General features: G+C 47.2%; 1 protein-coding gene across 1 annotated transcript; it reads left to right on the top strand.

The window, feature by feature from the left end:
• The first annotated feature begins 2,690 nt into the window (after positions 1 to 2,690).
• On the top strand, positions 2,691 to 3,158 carry LOC136503658 (uncharacterized mitochondrial protein AtMg00810-like). Its single transcript, XM_066498661.1, has one exon. The coding sequence runs from the start codon at positions 2,691 to 2,693 to the stop codon at positions 3,156 to 3,158; it is 468 nt and encodes a 155-aa protein (XP_066354758.1).
• The last annotated feature ends 15,679 nt before the right edge of the window (positions 3,159 to 18,837 follow it).

The raw sequence follows: 18,837 nt of genomic DNA, 5'->3' as shown, positions 1-18,837 counted from the left end.
ATGCATGTAACATAAAAATCAAGCCTAATTTTACTAATTTAGGTTGCTGGACTATGAAATACTTGCTTGTTTATCACGCGAGCTAGCTCAATAACTTAGCAAGCTAAAATGTTAGTTGGGCATGTTAAGAAAAGTAAATGAGGTAAATCGAGTCAAGCTGAGTTAAGAACCGAGCCGAGGGAGCTACGAGATTTTCGTCCAGCCCAAACCAAGCTCACTGTTAGCCCTCAGGAGGCTTAGAATGGCAGAAGCAATATATGCTGCTCCCAACTGAACGAATATCATACAATGGTTGGTGCTACGACATTGAACTTGACTACGGAATGTACATAAACGGCGATGAAGCCTTTTGCGCAACTAGTTCGTCTCACCGCTACAATGCTTGATGAGATTTGTTTAGAGTTATCACTTGACCTCAGCCCTTCCATGCTTGATGAGATTGGCCTAGAAGGCTTCACCATCTCCCAACTCTGAAGACACTACTGAGTACCCAACAGATAGCATTTTACCATGGAACTTCAGTATTGGCCTCTGGTAGTCTGGTGGGTTCCCATTCAGTGAAATTACAGGCACTGAATAACCTTATGCAAATCAAATGCCAGTACCTACAATTCTTGTTTGATATTGCCCTCTCTTTTACTCCATAAATGAGCACTAGAGCAGTTGAAGGAGCACGATACTATGCTGCAACATGAGAGATCGAGATGACCGTTTTGTTTTTGGCAAAAAGAGGGACGAGGCATGTTCACTGAGGCAATTGCTCTGTAGTTTGTAGGCTTGGAAGGCGTCGGGAGGGTTGTTTACACACTAGGAGTGATCATTTGCACTAGCTGGGCTCACACGCTTACTGTAGATGTAGGAGCGCCGAAGTGCTGCCCTTGTAATCTTTTTCAATACCAGCATGCATAATTTTAGGCGCCTGTGGTGACTTCGTAAATCTCGAGATCTGCCAGCTCAGTCATTCGGAGGTGCTCATAAGGGTAGGATTTGCATACGTGTGTTTATAGGGGTGAGTGTGCGTGCGTGTTGTGGGCGTCTGTGTTGTACTGTGTAATTCTCAAAAAAAAAAAAAATCACAAGTTCACTGGGTTCTTCACTCGCTTGTGCATACACAAACGCATAGCATTGATCATTAGTTCTGATCTCAACCAATTTTCTTCTGAGTTTCAATTCAATGAAGAAAATATAGGTGTAACTGTAATTGGCATTATTATATTAGTGAAGCCTCTAGAAGTGCCCCTTTAAAGAGACTAGTATACTACCCGTGCTAACGCTATGGTGACATTTAATAATGCAAACTAAACAACCAAAAGACGATATGTATTAGTAATAAAGCATAGATGAGATATATTTAAAATTCACATAAAAACGAACAGAGTTATGGATGTCAAGACAGGTTTCTTTTGAAATGCGTTGATAAGTACAAGCATGAAAACAGAGAGAAAGGGCTAACCAAAAAACAAGCATGAAAACAGAGAGAAAGGGCTAACCAAAAAGCAATATATGAACCTTGGTCTGAACTAAACAACTGAATAAACAAACATGAACTGTCAGCTGCTCCCAACTGAACGAATATCACACAATGAACGGGAAGACAGTTCATCGGCTATGAATATCATACAACTGAATTAACATGAAAGTATCAGCTACCAAAAATCAAGTTACGATAGACTTCAGATGCTCAATAATATTCGAGTATATGAAATCAAACGGCACACCCATCTTGACATAATAAAAGCAGAGGTGAATGGGCATAAACGTTGTGGAGGCATAGGCTATCTGGATTCTGGATAACTTTGGTGCCTTTCTGTGTGAGGCTAGGATTCTGGATAACGTTGTGGAGGCATAGGCTTTCTGGATTCCGCAATACCATGCTTGATGAGATTGGCCTCGAAAGCTTCACCATCTCTCAACTCTGAAGACACTGAGTTCCCAACTGACTGAGCAGTTTATCAAGGAACATCAGTGGTGGCCTCTGGTGGGTACGTGTCCATTCAATGAAATGAAATCACAGGCACTGAATACACCCTGATGCAAATCAAATGCTAGTACCTACCTACAATTCTTGTGTGATATATATAGTGCCATGTCTTTTACTACTCCATGATAAATAAATGAGCACTGTAGCGGTGGAAAGAGCACGACACACATGAAAGAGATGACCCTTTTGTTTCTGGTGAAAAGAGAGACGAAGTGTACACGTCTGCCGAGATAGTTGCTCTATAGTTGTAGGCTTCGACGTGTTGAGGATACAACATGTGGACTGGCTCTGGTCACCACGGGTCACCACGGCTGGACCGGCTCTGGTCACCACAGGCGCCCGCGCGCCCACGACGGGCTAGCCTTGCGCTCAGGCGCGGTAGAGGCGGTACTGGCTTCCCTGCGTGGACTGCCAACCGCAACACACATGTAATTGTATAAACATTCATGAGATCAACACGAGAGAACTGTCGGCTCCATTTCTACATGGTATCAGCTTGCTTAGGTTCCCCTTCCTTCTGCTCGCTCTCGCAGCGCAACCGCTCAGCGTGCCGACGCCGGTGACCGCGATCACCGCGCTCGTCCCCCTCCACGGCGAGGACATCATCTATCTCCTACTCTACGTCGACGACATTGTCCTAACCGGCTCCAGTGCACAACTGCTACAACATGTCGTCGATCAACTCCAAGCCGAGTTCGCCGTCAAGGACATGGGTGACCTGCACTTCTTCCTCGGCATCGACGTCAAGCAGATCGCGGATGACTTCTACTTGTCGCAGGAGTGCTACGCCATCGACATCCTCGAACGTGCTGGTATGAGCAACTGCCATCCTGTCTCTACTCCGATCGATTGCAAGGGGAAACTTCCTACTGACGGCGACGCCATCGACGACGCCAAGTCTTACAGTAGTCTGGCTGGGGCACTGCAGTACTTGACAGTGACCCGCCCGGACATCGCGTTCGCTGTTCAACAGGCTTGTCTCCATATGCACGACCCAAGAGCTCCGCACCTGACGTTACTGAAGCGCATACTCCGCTACGTCGGCGACACGACGTCGCTTGGTCTTCATCTGCATGCCTCCAACGACCTCACCGTGACGGCGTACTCCGACGCCGACTGGGCTGGATGCCCGGACACTCGCCGGTCGACATCGGGGGTTCTGCGTGTTCCTCGGTGACTCTCTGGTGGCGTGGTCATCGAAACGTCAGCCGACTGTCAGCCATTCGAGCGCAGAAGCTGAGTATCGTGCGGTGGCGAACGCGGCAGCCGAATGCATATGGCTGCGGCAACTCCTCAGCGAGCTCCACTGCAACATCTCCAAGGCCACCGTGGCGTACTGCGACAACATCTCCGCCGTCTACATGTCGTCTAACCCTGTTCATCACAAGGGAACGAAGCACATCGAACTGGACATCCACTTCGTCCGGGAACGCGTTCAGCTTGGCGAGCTCCGCGTTCTACATGTTCCCACTGCCGAACAATTCACTGATGTGATGACCAAGGGACTCCCGACGGCGACATTTGAAGCTTTTCGATCTAGTCCGTGCGTTGTCCCGATCCACCGTCAGACTGCAGGAGGGTGTTGAAGATACAACCTCTAGACCGGCTCTGGTCACCACGGCTGGACCGGCTCTGGTCACCACGGGCGCTCTCGCGCCCATGTCGCCCACGACGGGCTAGACTTGCGCTCAGGCGCGGTAGAGGCGGTACTGGCTTCCCTGCGTGGACCAAGGTTTTCATTATCGGAAATAAAAATTTATTGGAGGTCATGGATAAATAGGATAAGCAAGATATATCGGAAATATCGGACCAAATTCAAAAAAAATTCAAATTGTTTTGAAAAAATTCCGTAGAATTTGACTTGAAACTATTCCTAAGCTATTAAATATCACTTGTTCACAGATAAAAACAAGAATAAAACATTATAGTGTGGGATTGTCGCACGGCTGAATTTAGGTTGTCTGTGAGGAAGTAGGAAAGAAGGGAAAAATTTGGCCGATGTTAAATTTTATCGAACCCTGCGGATAGAAAGGAAATTTCGGAAATTTCCGTGAATTTCGGCTGATAAAAAAAACCCTGGCGTGGACTGCCAACCGCAACACACATGTAATTGTATAAACATTCATGAGATCAACACGATAGAGCTGTTGGCTCCATTTCTATAGGATGGCGTCAGGAGGTCTCTTCACAGTCTCTGGGTGAGGCCTTGCGGTGGCTTACCAGTGGCATTCACAACCCAGACAGTTGGGACATCTCCATCGTCGTCGATCATCACATACCTGATTACCTGAGCTTGTTACCAGCTCATTGCTGGTTCCCACGCACCGACTTTTGTCAAGGTTGACCTGATTGAATGGGGTGGCTGGTGAGCAGGCGCCGGAAACGGCGTGTAAACGAGGTCGGGCTTGTAGGCGAATGTGTCGCAGGACAATAGGCCATACGAGAGGTTGGTCCACCAGAGCCTGTCGCCTTGAGCAAGTACGTTGTGATATGGCCAGGCAAAGTCGTAACCTCGTTTACACGCCTTGAGCAAGTACGAGTAGCACCGGGTCAAATCAGAACGGTGACCATATGTGCCAGCCTTCAATGCTTTTGCTGCAACATGAGAGAGATGACCGTTTTTTTTTTGTTGAAAAGCGAGACGAGATGTTCGCCCAGCCAATTGCTCTGTAGTTGTAGGCTTGGAAGGCGTCAGGAGGGCTCTTTGCACTCTTTGGGTAGAATCTCCTTGTAGTTGTTGGCCTCCAAAAGGCAGTAGAAGCTCCCGTTTCAAATATCTATTTTTTTTTTGACATGAGGCAGGCTCCACTTCAATTATCAAAACGGGAGTACAGAGTTTGCAGCAAGTTCAGGGAAAACAACCAGAGTAGACGAAAGTGCTTGTCACCCCTTGTAAAAGCCGAAGATCTGTTTCAGACCTCCAGACTTAACCAGGGCAAAGAAAGCGACAGTTTGCTAAAACGCTACACCATTACAGCCATCATTTAAGACGCCCCATAGACATTCTGAAAGTGAAGTCCACACAGAAACGCCGTCGTGGATACATGGAGCTCCCAGATCCTTCCAGGCTTGAATCATGCTCCATTTGCGCCATCATCATGTTTCTTAGGGTCCATCTGCAGCAGCTAGTGATTTGGAGTTGGAGATCCTGCCAGAAGGCCCAGAAGTCTTCACCCTGTTCGCTGATGCTGAAATTTGGCTTATGCTGATGCTTACGCTGAAATGTTGTGAGAGGAAAACACTCATGGCTGAAAAGTTGTTCTGAATAAGCTCAAGCGAACAGGGCGCTTATCGCAACCTAAAGCATAATGCTGCCCAATTCGGCGAGATCAGAACTAGTGTATGAAGCGCCCTGGTAATATTTTTTAGATACATGCATGCATAATAATTTCACAAGTTCACTGGGTTCTCCACTCGCATGTGTGTACACAACACAAATACACAGTTGCACACCATTGGTCGTTTGTTCTGATCTCACCGAATTTTGTTCTGACTTTTGAGTTTGGAACTTTGAATGGAGAAAATATAGACGTAACTGTAATTGGTGCAGTCGGCAGCTTCTAGAAGTGTCCCCTTTAATTTACAGATAAGTGGAACATCAGTGGTGGCCTCTGGTGGGTGCCTATTCAATTAAATTACAGGCAATGAATAACCTGATGCAATTCAAATGTTATGGGACTGGGTAGCTGGAAGGAATTGAGGCTGGGAATAGCAGTATTTGGGGTAGAAATAGCAAGAACAGAGTTGAGGTAGGAAGAACACCGCAGGAACCCGTGGGTGAGGAACCGGCAACGAAGGCCGTTTTCAATTACGAGAATGAATTCAGTTCTTCATTACAACGCACGCCTCGCTCTCCAGCTTATATTCACGCTGGGAACGGTACAGGCTGCAACGGCCAAGCCCACATCAGCTATCGAACAACTACGGCCCATGGCCCAATACCTAACATCAAATGCTAGTACCAACCTGCAATTCTTGTGTGATAGTGCCATGTCTTTTACTCCATAAATAAGGGAGCACCGGATCGAGCTGTTGAAGGATCCTAGGGCCTTGGCGAGCCCCCGAGCCCCGAGCAGAGGTGAAGGGTGTGCTCGGGCTCTGCCTGCTCCTTAGCCAGAGGGTATGCGCGAGCGTACCCGATGGATATAGCCCTCGAGCAATCCTGGAGGGGTCGGTCGGGGGTCTCTTGACTCTCGATCGGGAGTCTATCTCCTGGGAACTTGACATACCCCTATGTTTAACTCTCGTCAGATGGTGATATTGATTTTCACCGCTAGCTCTAACGGGCACTTCGGCCTTCCAATTTGTATGTGCGTTGTGCTTTGGCTGCTGCGTGGTGCTAAAAGTTTTCAACGCCGGTTCGACGTATGATAAGGTGGCGAAAACCGGCACTGTGTTCACCGCCGGATTATACATCGAAACCGGCGGTGAAAACATTCGTCACCGCCAGTAAGTCACCCTTCAGCGGCCCCTCAGCCTATGAACCGGCAGTGATCATCCTTTCTGTTGTAGTGCATGCTCGATGAGATTGGCCTAGAAGTTTTGACCATCTCCCAAGTCTGACAATACCGAGTGCCAACTGACTGAGCAGTTTATCATGGAACATCAGTGGTGTTGTCTGGTTTGTGGGTGCCCATTCAATGAATTTGCAGGCACTGAATAACCTAATTGAAATCAAATTCCAGTACCTACGTTCTTGTGTGATATTGCCCTCTCTTTTAGTCCATAAATAAAGGAGCACTGGAGCAGTTGAAGGAGCACGATACTATGCTGCAACAAGAAAGATTGAGATAACTGTTTTGTTTTTGGCAAAAAAGAGGGACGAGGCGTGTTCGCTGCGGCAATTGCTCTGTAGTTGTAGGCTAGGAAGGCGTCAGGAAGGCTCTTTACACTATAAGGCTGTCTCCAACGGGAGACCTATTGCGAAACCCAAACCCAAAATGGGTCTCCAATACAATACATATAGCCTCCAACAGAGTACTTATATGGAAGATCTATTTTGGGTGCCGGAAGAGGCATAACCTAAATCTGAGGCATAACCTAAATAGGTATTTGCAGAAAGGGTTGTCTTTTGGGTCTTGTTGTTGGAGAAGACTAAAAATAAGTATTGAACCCTTTGCCTGTAGCGTTATCTAAAGGACGAATGTGTCTTGTATTTTAGGTCGCGGTTGTTGAAAACGGTCTAAGATATACAATTTGCGGTGGCTCACTCACTCCCTGAAGATGTAGGCTTCCAAGGTCGTGGGAGGTCTCGTTTCAATATGAAAGTATGAAGCGCTGCCCTTGTAAAATTTTTTCAGTACTTGCATGCATAATTTCACATGTTCACTGGGTTCTTCTCTCACGTGTGCCTACACAAACGCACACCATTGAACGTTAGGCCCTCCACAATGTTGTGCCTGAGTGCAGCTAAAAGAGGAGAGAGAACATTTGGGAATCGCTCCCCACGCTGTGGCATGCGATGTTAATTCCAAGCGATGCCAGTGAAAGCTGGAGCGGCGCAACTACTTGCTGCGGTTCCCAGTTCTTAAAATACTATTTTTGTTGCTCCTTCCGCCCTCATCTCGGTGACCGTCGTCATCCTCATCGGCTCTCGGAGGAGAGCACCGCGCTGGAGATGAAGACATGCGTCGACTGCCGGAGGAGAGCGCCACGCCCTGGATGAGGACGAGGCTGCGGGACCACGCTGCCTGCTCGCCGAGGTGCAAGATCCGCTGCTGCAGCCGCTCCAGCTAGTCACCGAGGACCCCGACGCCGCAGCCGCTCCAGCTTGTTGCCGAGGAACCGCCGCCGGGGAACAAGGGGATGCGACCCACGCCAGCCGCCGCCGCTTGGATCTAGGAGTCAGAGAGAGAATCCATGGAAATTTTCTTCATCTGTGAAGGAAAGGTGAAAGGAGATTTTTCTTCCTGCTTTGGACGGCTCGCTACTTTATTTGGCATGGGCCCCGAGGTTTGCATGGCGTCGGTTCCTGTTTTACAGAACATTGCAGCCATCTCGACGCCGATGCCTATTCCATGACGTGGTTTCCAAATTTTTTGAAGCACCACTCCACATTGTGGAGGGCCTTAGTTCTGATCTCATCGAATCTTCTTCTGACTTCCGAGTTTCAATTGAATGGAGAAAATATAGGCGTAACTGCAATTGGAATTGTAGTCTGCAACCTCTAGAAGTGTCCCTTTAACGATTAATACAGCCTGTTCGCTTGTTGGTTTCAGCCAGGGCTTATCAGTCAGCCAACAATGTTTTTCTCTCACAACAAACTAGCACCAGCCGGGCTTATCAGCCCAGAAACCAACCAGCGAATAGGCTCATAATTAGTGGAGATAAGCTCAGCATGCGCCAAATCATTTATGGGAAAGTGTGCCACTTACCTTGAAGAATTAGTAAGCATCTTTTTAAGAGTGAATTCCATTTCAACTCTTCTACTATTTGGGTATCTTGTGGTGGTTTAGAGTTCTGATGGCTTGTGGTGCACGATTATGCGTGCTGTAGTTTACCTGACCGGCCACTGAGTTAAAGTTGTTATTATTATTGTCATATTTTTCGTGTAGATAGCCTCACAGGGTTACTTGCTTATATTTTCTTCTATATCAGTAAAAACATACACTATAAGTACCAGTTGATTGAAAAAACCCCACCCAAAATTTTCAAAACAAAAAAACCCTCTTAACCATTTCAAAGTAGTTTTTATGTGATTTTGCTGATATACAGTGGGGGCCTACATGTTAGGTATAACTATGCCCTTGTCTTATGAGTCGTACTATTTCAGCAAATAAACAGTGTTTTTCTCTCACAACGAATCAGCGAACAATACTTTCAGGCATAATTTTTCACCGAAGCTAACTGGGCGATGTCCCTTCCTTCCGTTTCGCCGCTGCCAGAGTATGGCATTGGAAGAACGAGTGAGTGCTATTGCAGTTCGGTCGCATGCCGCTTAATTGCCAGTTGTACGTAACCGAATGAATGTGACCAACTCATTACATGCTGATGTAACGGTTGGTGCACTCAATGAATTGATGAGCAATAGATGCTGCTATAACTTGATGTATTGTATATATTTTGGATGCCCACACAGGATACTGTGATTTCTTCTTTGATCAATAAAAAAGTAGGGGTATATGTTAGGCTGAGAGGGATGATTGAGTGATTCATGAAGTCCGTGGCAACAATTTTTCTTGCTACGTACTACAACAATAAGCATAGGAGACATTGGGACCTCCAGCACTACGATGTTCACAGCAGTGTTGCTCTGCCTTGCCGCCTCGCTGGCCAGCTACATGTGGCACCTCTCGAACCATGTAATCCTGTGCAGGCACAAACCCCAAACCGCCTCCACCTTTTCTTTTCCGACTTTGGCTGGGTTTTCTCTCATCAAGCCTCTACAAACTGGATTTGAATAAGGCTATGAAAACCAAACCCAAGTTATAAGTTATGTCCAGTCAACAAGGAAATACTAATTAAATTTCAGAATTCTTGCATATTGCATTCCCCATCTTTGCAAAAATTTTTACATGTTCTGAAACGTCGGGAGACGAAGTAGTGTATATATGCTGTGAACATTTTACTTTCCCTTCTTCGTTCGCTTGTGTCAATTTTTGTGGGACGGCTACAACTGTAGCACATGTCGTCTCTAGAAATTTTTTGTTTTTCCTGACCGTGCTTAAGCACGTCTTTCATTAAAGAAGAGAAAGATACAACGTAAAGTTCCAGTAAGCCTAGACGTACCAACACCAACCCGATCCTTACAAGACTAGTCTCACAAAGATCACCGACAAAGTTCGTTGCTAAGTAATTACATAAGAACAACTTGTGACTCAAGCCAACTTTTTGTTAAGTGCGACTCAACCCACAAAATCTCTATAAACTTTTGTTGAGATATACTCTCTCCGTTTCAAATTATAAAATATTTTGACTTTTCTAGATACGTTACATTTGTTGTGCACATAGATATACACTATGTCTACATACATTGTAAAAGCAATGCATCTAGAAACCAAAATGTCTTATAATTTGTGACGAATTTAGTATATGTGAAGTACGTGTAGGTAATGAGTTGCAATTCACCGGGAATATGGTCATAATACAAGCAGCGACAACGACCACACCCATGAACATTTCTATGTTCCATAGCTCACCTCCAGAACCTATGATAGGACAGAATTATACATTACTACTTAAAATCTTTTACGCGGTGTTAGCCTTGTAAGGTCCGAGGCGGGCAGGCTAGGCAGCCACCTCCGTTAACAGGTGACAGGGCCGCGGGCCAAGCGCCTGCCTCGGTTATTATTAAACTGTAACAGAGGTGGGCAACGTAACTCACCCGCCTTGGTTAAGTCCGATTAACCGAGACGGTCGGCTTAAAATAACCGTATCGGTTAATCAAACTTATCTCGGCTTATCCTGTCCGCCTTTGGTTAATGTTTTAACGGAGGCGGTCAAAAGATAACTACCTCCTAAAACCAATTTATAGATACGGTTAAAAAATAACCACATCATAAAATATTTTTACCTAGCGGACACACAGTTGCGCACACCTGTTTTCCCGCGTTGATGTCGACATCTGCTGTTGCGCCGGCCCCACCTCACCTTATTCCCCGCGACCAGTCGTATACCACTGGTGCCATCCACAGTTTCGGCGAAACAGCCAACACGTGGCACAAAACCAGCGGCCACACGCCCTGCTGCCACACAATGGCCACAAAGATCGAAGGCACACCTAGATCTGGCCTGCTTTCCTATAACAACACTGCTCCTCCGGTGAACGCACGCATCCGCGCATGCAGCTGGCCCCGTCTTGCCTCGGCACCTGTGCATGAAGGCCAGCTCGCCATGGATCGCTGACGTGGACATCCTGAATGGCTGGATTGGAGGCCACACGAATTCATCTCCACCGTTCATGCGATTTGTGTTTTCTCAGAGTCGATGACATCCTAGCCCCACCTGACGTCAGCACGCCCTCGCACCTGTTGTCCCGCGCCGCCCGTTCCAATGTTTTGGACGCGCCACTGAGTAGGCCCGCCACCCTCGAAGCTCATGCCGCCATTTGCACCACGTGCCCAACCTGCTGTTAGGTTGACCTATGGCCCCACAACTAGTGGTTTTCGGAAGAACTAGCTGCACTCGCGGTTTGTCCACCGCGTCGGTGACACGTGGGCCCTCTTGGGCGATGTGTCACTTCGTGATTGGCTGCTGCGACGTGGCTGTTGACCGAGCCTATTGTTATCTAACCGTTGCAGAGTGGTCATGTTCACAGCACGTAGAGACCCTGTCACACATTTCTTTCATACGTCCTCACCGCCGCCGGCCGCCGCTACTAGAGGAGCTGGTGCCCCGGAGGCCGCTGTGCAGTCATCCCCGAGCTGGGAGCCCCACGAAGAGGAGTGTGAACTGGCATCTCTTCTGCGAGCTGTCACCGTCACCGTCTACACCACCGCTAGACACCTCCCTCTCCGGCATAGAGGCGAGGAGACAAGCTCCCGCGCACAGATCCGGTGGGCATGGGCAGGATCCGGTGGAGGTCAGCATCGGTGGCGCCGGTGGGGCTGGTACAACTGTCCCCATCTTCCTCACTCTTTCTCTCTTCGTCTCCTTCACTCTTCCCTCCCTCCATTTGCAGATCTAGAGCCAGCACGGATGGCGGTGGCGGCGAGATGGTGGACGACAGCGGATGGATGGCCGGCTCTGGCAGTGCCTACGGGAGCTGGCATGGACGGTCCGGACGGTTCCGGCGATGGCGGCTCCAGAAGTTGAGCTGGCTCCAAACGTCCTGTTCGCTTGATCTTTTCTGCGGCTTATAAACCGATTGATGCTGTTTTGTTGTGAGAGAAAAACACTGTATCATGGCTTATACGATCAAGTGAATAGGGTGAAAAACTTGAGCTGGCTCTAGCTGGAGCTTTTTCTAATCAGTTAATGGAGGTGGGAGCCTTATATCAACCGTCTTGGTTAACATATTCACGAAGGCCATTAACATATTAACGGAGGCGGATGTGTTAAGGACGACCGTCTTGGTTAACATATTAATGGAGGCTTACGGCTAAGGGTGACCATCTTGGTTAACATATTAATGGAGGCATGTGGCTAAGGGTGACCGTCGCGGTTAATACATATTAACTGATACGGTTGCATTAAGCTGACCGTCGCGGTTAATATATTAACTTAGACCTGTCTCTGTAGGTCTAAATTAACCATGACCTTTAGATGGAGGCTTTGTCCGTCTTCGTTATTCCAAAACGCCGGCCGGCCTCCTAAAATAAGTGTTAGAGGGTATTTATGGACCTTACTTCCTCTGTTCCAAATAATTATAAGTCATTTTGGTTTATCTGTACTCTTTCTTTTTCAAATAATTATAAGTCATTTTGGCTTGTCTAGATACATACAAAAACTATGTACCTAGAGAAGCCAAAACGACTTATAATTTGTAGCAAGAAAAGCCAGCCAAAATGACTTATAATTTGTAGCGGATGTAGTACATGTGTAATTTTTTAAGAACATTTAGTAATGGTGCTTTGAAATAATAATAGGCGTTTCTTGGTCGAGATCTCATGGATAAAAACTGAAAGCTACATATATTTGATGGAACCTTTAGTTTAGATCTCATGGATAAAAACTGAAAGCTACATATATTTGATGGAATCTAAATCAGGTCTTGTTGGGATCGATCAGCATTAAAAATTAGTAATTAGAATTAGCTAGTATTAGTGGATCAAACAGACCTACTAATTATTAGCTAGTGGGTTGCTACCAAAGGAGGCCGTCGGCGTGGACAAGCAGGGTCCTAATAGCCATATATGTTTTTGTCTAAAAGCTGTTTTCTCTGTGGTATAAATCCAAAAGCAGGTTGTCCTCTGCTTTCACCTGCTTTCACCTGCTTTGGAGGTGGACAACTTTAAACAAATTACTCATATGTCGTTGTTTATGAAAAAAACGGTTCGTTTTTTCTTCTGTTTCCGATAGGGTTATTTGGATTGGTACCTTTACAATTCTCAGAACTTTGAGATGTACCATTAAAATTCATCTATTTTGAGATCTACCATTATATATCATCGTTTCACTGAGTTTCGCCATTTTCTACGTCTTCTAGTTGCTTGGGCCCACTGGTAGTCGTATGCGCACTGTTCTCTTTTCTGAATGGATGATTTTGCCCCTGTCCGAAGATGAAAGAGCCCTGCGCTGCGCCCGTGGCCCCATCTCTCAGTCCCTTCTCCTCGCGCTCACTCTGTCTCTCACTCTCTGGTCCTCCCGACGCGGCGACGGCGGGGGAACCCTAACCCTAGCCGTCGGCATCCTGGAGCCCGTGCCCGCGCTCGAGTCAGCTGCCGCCACCGGCCAACTCCACTACCGCTGGCCAACTCCACTGTCAGTAAGGAAGAAGACATCTTGGATTTGCATCCACCATAATGACTAAGTTAGTAGTAGCAATTGCTTTGATGTGAATCATCAGTTTTCTCCTAGGTTTCAGGATGAAAACACCAAGGCCGGCTTTCCTCATGTGCTGATTAGCTTGATCAGGGGCAATTGCAGCGTCGGTGTAGAGCTTAGTGTAACCTCCATAATGCATTGTTACACTTGTTACATCTCTACATGTAAGATCTGTACCCGTACATCAACAATTTGATATGTAGTCTGTAACCAACATTGACATTTATTCATTTTTTGTTAACAGTTACATCTAAAGCTGTTGAACACTGAAAAGATGAACACAAGCTTTGCTCAAACATGGCGACCACAGATCAAGTTGAGCTCACTGGAAGCTAACCACAGATTTGTAACTTAATCAGAAGGTTTGGACCTCATCAGTACACAAAAGAAATAGGGAGCCACAGCTCCAACACAACCAACCCACACTTACATTAGCTGACTAACACACATTCTAGTTGTTCACTTCCACATGACAGCAACAACAAATGCACCAATCAGGACACCTACAAAGCCAAAAAAACTGGCGATACAACTGAACAATCAAGCACAATATGGCATTTCTTCATGTCCAGCTCAGACTTTGGCTCAGCAGGTTGGACCTTCAGTTTCCACAGATCAGCTACAACACTATCCACAGTTTGCTTCAACTCTTGCAATTCTTCCTTCAACTCGGCATAACAGTCAGCTGATGTCTCCTTACCAGTCTGCAACCGACGTTCCTTTGCTTCCAAGGCCTCAATCTACAACTCAGAGGAGATGAAGCCACATGTAGTATGATCACCCTACACACAAAAAACATCAATCAGAGTAGCATCAAGAGACACAGTGAGGTCAACAATGTCAAGAATCCTAAACTTAATATTGTACGGGCACATGAGAAACCACTGACCCTTTGTCGCCGGTTGCTTGCTCTGGATCCGGACCAAAGGAACATGGCAATAAGGGCACTCCCTTCTGTCGCTGCTCGTCGTGCTCGAGCCCGTCGAAGGTACCTTCATCGAGCTTCTAGTCCACTGCCCGGCCATGGCTTCAAAAGCTAGGCGCAACCACAGAGCAGAGCCTACAGACCCAGAGATGGGGCCACGGGAGGATAGCTCGGGCCTGGGCGGCAGTGGAATTGGCCGGCGGCGACAGCTGACTCGGGCGCGGGCTCCAGGATGCCGGCGGCTAGGGTTAGGGTTCCCCCACCGTCGCCGCATCGGGAGGATGAGAGAGTGATAGACAGAGTGAGCGCGAGGAGGAGAAGGGACTGAGAGATGGGGCCATGGGCACAACGCAGGGCTCTTTCATATTCAGACGGGGGCAAAATCGTCCATATAGAAAAGAGAGCAGTGCGCATACGACTGCCAGTGGGCCTAAGCAGCTGGAAGACGTAGAAAATGGCGAAACTCAGTGAAACGATGATATATAATGGTAGATCTCAAAATAGATGAATTTTAATGGTACATCTCAAAGTTCTGAGAATGGTAATGGTACCAATCCAAATAACCCTTTCCGATATGTGTGATCGTTCCTGTCCGTAGCATCATGAGTCGCACGTTCCTTCTGTCGGCCGCTGCCTCGTCTAGGGTTCCAGCCGCCGGCCACCAGTCTCGCTGGCGCCGCTCGAGGCCAGCTAGCCGTCCCCACACGACCCTAGAAACCACGTCCCCTGGCCTGCTAACCAGGCCACCGCCGAGCGTGGCCCCAAGCCGGCCGTCCCTATCGTGTAGGACGTCCTGCGCAGGGTGGTCGGCCTCCTTTGCCTCCACTTCCACAACTACTTTGTCCACGGTTGCATCATCCTTCTAGACCATCGGGCTATGAGGCGGCAACATATTAGTCTTTTACATGCAATTTGCATATATAAACAGTCCCACATGCCTTCAGGGGCATTATAGGTAGTTCTTCCATAGCCTACAGTTTTATAGCTACTCTAACTAAACGACCTTCTACTTTTCCCATAGCTGCTTTTCCACAGCCCATAGCTCACAACAACTTTTTTAAAAGCCACAACTCAACCAAACAGGGCCTAATTTAATGCAAACGGAGGACCAAGGCAAGGCATCCGCATGAGTGGCAAGAGGAAGGCTAATAATAATATAGTCAACTGCTGGCTGTAAGGATTCTTTACAGCCTTCTCTCAGCCCACCTATATAATAGTTAGCTATTCACTATTAATATATAGCCTATTTGTCTATCTCACAGAGTTTCTCGATTCTTATGCCTAAGCCGGCTGTAAGCTTACATCCCGCTTCTTCTCTCTCTCCTCTCATCTCTCATCCACATCAGCATTTAGCCAGTTTATAGCCTCTTATATATTAAACTTGCTCTGTTGGAGGATAGCTCTCCTTTGGTAGCATTAATTGTTCATGGCACTATAGAGAAGATCTCTTTTCCACTAACTTTCCCAAAATAAAATAGCCATTCATGAATCACATTTACTTTTTGCTCTCTAGATCCTCAAAACATAATACTAGGGAGCTGGAACTGCTTGATGCCCTACCAATGAAGGATTAAGATATATGTTTTTGAACAAAGAATAAGTGGCATTCCTCGGTTTATTAGAAGACTTGACTATGGTTGACCTCTGGCTTGCAATGAAGTTCCTTGGATACTTTGATAGTGCGCATCTGTAAGAAATGGTCCCTAGCTTTGCGATTATTGTTTAAGAGATACTCCACCAAGGCTCCTACTTGGGCATCTATCATTTTTTTTGAGGGCCAAGGGACAGAAAATAAACCTAGCTCTAGTAAATCCAGCTAGGGACCCTACACTACAAGCCCTCAATAGTAATATGATAAAATCCCCACAATCCCCCATTCCTTGGAGCACTCATAAGAGAACCTACATTATATTTGAAATTTCTGTTATGGCAATTTACCATCCGCTTCCATGTGTTCTTGCATGGACCATAGCCCACCTATTATTGCACCACCATAACCTCCAAATCCTGTCACTGATGGTCAGCTCATGCGCGTCGACCACAAAGAATCAGGGGTCCATCCTTGTTGATGCCACTTATGCCACTGTGTTTGGCTCCGGTGGTTCAACCCTAATCCCTCGCTCTGTCATGCTCGGCCTAGGCACTGGTTTGTCAAGGACAACCAGGAACCACAGTTCATGCCTAACCTTAAGCCTCACGAGGTTCACCTTGTTCAACCTCACAGGAGCGAAGTATGTGTGTCTGTCTCTGCCATGCCACCTTACAAGGCGGTGGTCCCTGAGGACAAGCACCACCACCTCGACCTTGTGAAGTTCACCATTCTAGAGCTCCGCCACCAACCAGGTTGATGGAGGCGAGAGCAAACAAACAAACATGGGGGCAGCTAGATAAATGGAGATGTGGATAGAGAAAACAAACTAAATAAAAAGAGAAAAAAAACTATCAATGATGGATGGGTCATACATGTCATAAGGTCCTTGCTATAGTTGAGCCCAGAAAACTAGACCTCAAAATTATAGCGAGCTCTCAAATCAAAAGTAAGACCTTGATTTGACATCCCATGCTAGAGTCTCTGTAGCACCCGGTTTTAAGGACAAAACCAGATACACACCATATGTGAGCCTAGGAAGTTAAATCACACATATGGCTATAAATAAGGGTAATATCAAAAGACAATGCTTTATTATATAATGTATTTATTAGTATAAAAAATCTAACCTTAGACACCAAACAGCGAAAAGACAACTCCGATCTTCGGGTGAAGACTCCACTCCACACGGACAACTGACTGGTTGGTCACAAGACTAACTCCTCCAAACTCTAGCAATCTGGTACCCATCTAAGATTTTTCTAAAGTATTGAAAAGTAAAGCAAGCGTAAGTACATATCGTACTCAACAAATATAATATGGGGTTCATGAAGCTCAAAAGGATGACACTGGTTTACTACGGTTAGCTTTTAATAAGTCACAGTTTTAAGCAATTGAGTAGCCACAAGTTTATCACAAGCCCATTATCGTGGGGTCAAAACCACGACAAGCATGTTGTTCGAGTCGGTGTTAAAGTACGGGGTCTCCGGTGGCTTGGGTGGACACAGGAACACAAGAATCACGTAGAGAAAACGCAACGGTTTATCCTAGTTCGGGCTAATTCGGTCCCTATGTCCAGCAGCTGATGATCCTTATACTCAAGAGCACCCAAAATCTAGGGTGTTATAATAGAGTGTAAAGGAAGGAAGTTTGGTAGGGTGGTTAGCTCGATGCTAATCCAAAGGTTGCTTTGCCGTCGGTGGAGTCTCCCCCTCGTCAGAGAGGAAGGAGATGGCGGGATGCGATGGAGGAGTTGCTCTTAGTGCCCCTCTCTGGGTTGCCTTGCTCTCGGTGTAGAGCGGAGGCAGATGTAATGGAATGGAGTATCTGGTGATCGAATTGAGATCCTCCCCCCTCTAGGTACGACCTTATCCCTTATATAATGAGATAGGTCGGGTACAAGGCGGTTTGGGGGTTCTAGTGTATAGTCTACGTGCGTCGGAGTCTAGGAGGGGCCAAGGCGGTTTGAGTAGCCACAAGTTTATCACAAGCCCATTGTCATGGGGTCGAAACCACGACAAGCATGTTGTTCGAGTTGGTGTCAGAGTACGGGGTCTTCGGTGGCTCGGGTGGACACAGGAATGCAAGAATCACATAGAGAAAATGCAACGGTTTATCCTGGTTCGGGCTAATTCGGTCCCTATGTCCAGCACCTGATGATCCTTATACTCAAGAACACCCAAACTCTAGGGTGTTATAATAGAGTGTAAAGGAAGGAAGTTTGGTAGGGGGGTTAGCTCGGTGCTAATCCAAAGGTTGCTTCGCCGCCGGTGGATTCTCCCCCTCATCGGAGAGGAAGGAGATGGCGAGATGCGATGGAGGAGTTGCTCTCAGTGCCCCTCTCTGGGTTGCCTTGCTCTCGGTGTAGAGCGGAGGCAGATGGAATGGAATGGAGTATCTGGTGATCGAATCGAGATCCTCCCCCCTCTAGGTATGACCTTATCCCTTATATAATGAGATAGGTTGGGTACAAGGCAGTTTGGGGGTTCTAGTCTGTGGTCTACGTGCGTCGGAGTCTAGGAGGGGCTTGCAGCAGTACGTCGTGGACCATCGAGGTGTCTTAGAGCCGAAGAAGCCTAGGCATCGTCCGATTGCTCTGTTCTGACACTCTGCGTGTCAGAGGGTGTCAGCTTGGACTAGCCTCCCCCGAGTGAGACCTTTTGGAGTCATTTTGGTGGCGAAGGAGGTCAGCTCTAGGGGCTGACGCGTAGGTTCGAAAGCCCCCGGAGGCCGTGGGAAGTTTTGTGTTCTTGTGTCACGCCCCAGACGTGACACTGTCGGAGGAGAAGTTGATAGGGGCATGCCTTGGGAGCGACACCAAGGAGCCTCTAGGCATCAGTAGCCTAGGGTTTGTCTTATGCTTGGGCCTTGGCTGGCATCGTTAGTCGGGTAGGAGCCAAGGACCGGGCATGGTCGCGC

The sequence above is a fragment of the Miscanthus floridulus genome, chromosome 14 (assembly GCF_019320115.1).
Source record: "Miscanthus floridulus cultivar M001 chromosome 14, ASM1932011v1, whole genome shotgun sequence".
NCBI lineage: Eukaryota > Viridiplantae > Streptophyta > Magnoliopsida > Poales > Poaceae > Miscanthus > Miscanthus floridulus.
Note: the sequence above shows the minus strand (reverse complement) of the source record. Positions and strands in the feature narration are given on the sequence as shown.

What these genes read in the sequence shown, in the direction of transcription:
- LOC136503658 (XM_066498661.1), top strand. Translation starts at nt 2,691, where the DNA reads ATGGGTGACCTGCACTTCTTCCTCGGCATCGACGTCAAGCAGATCGCG.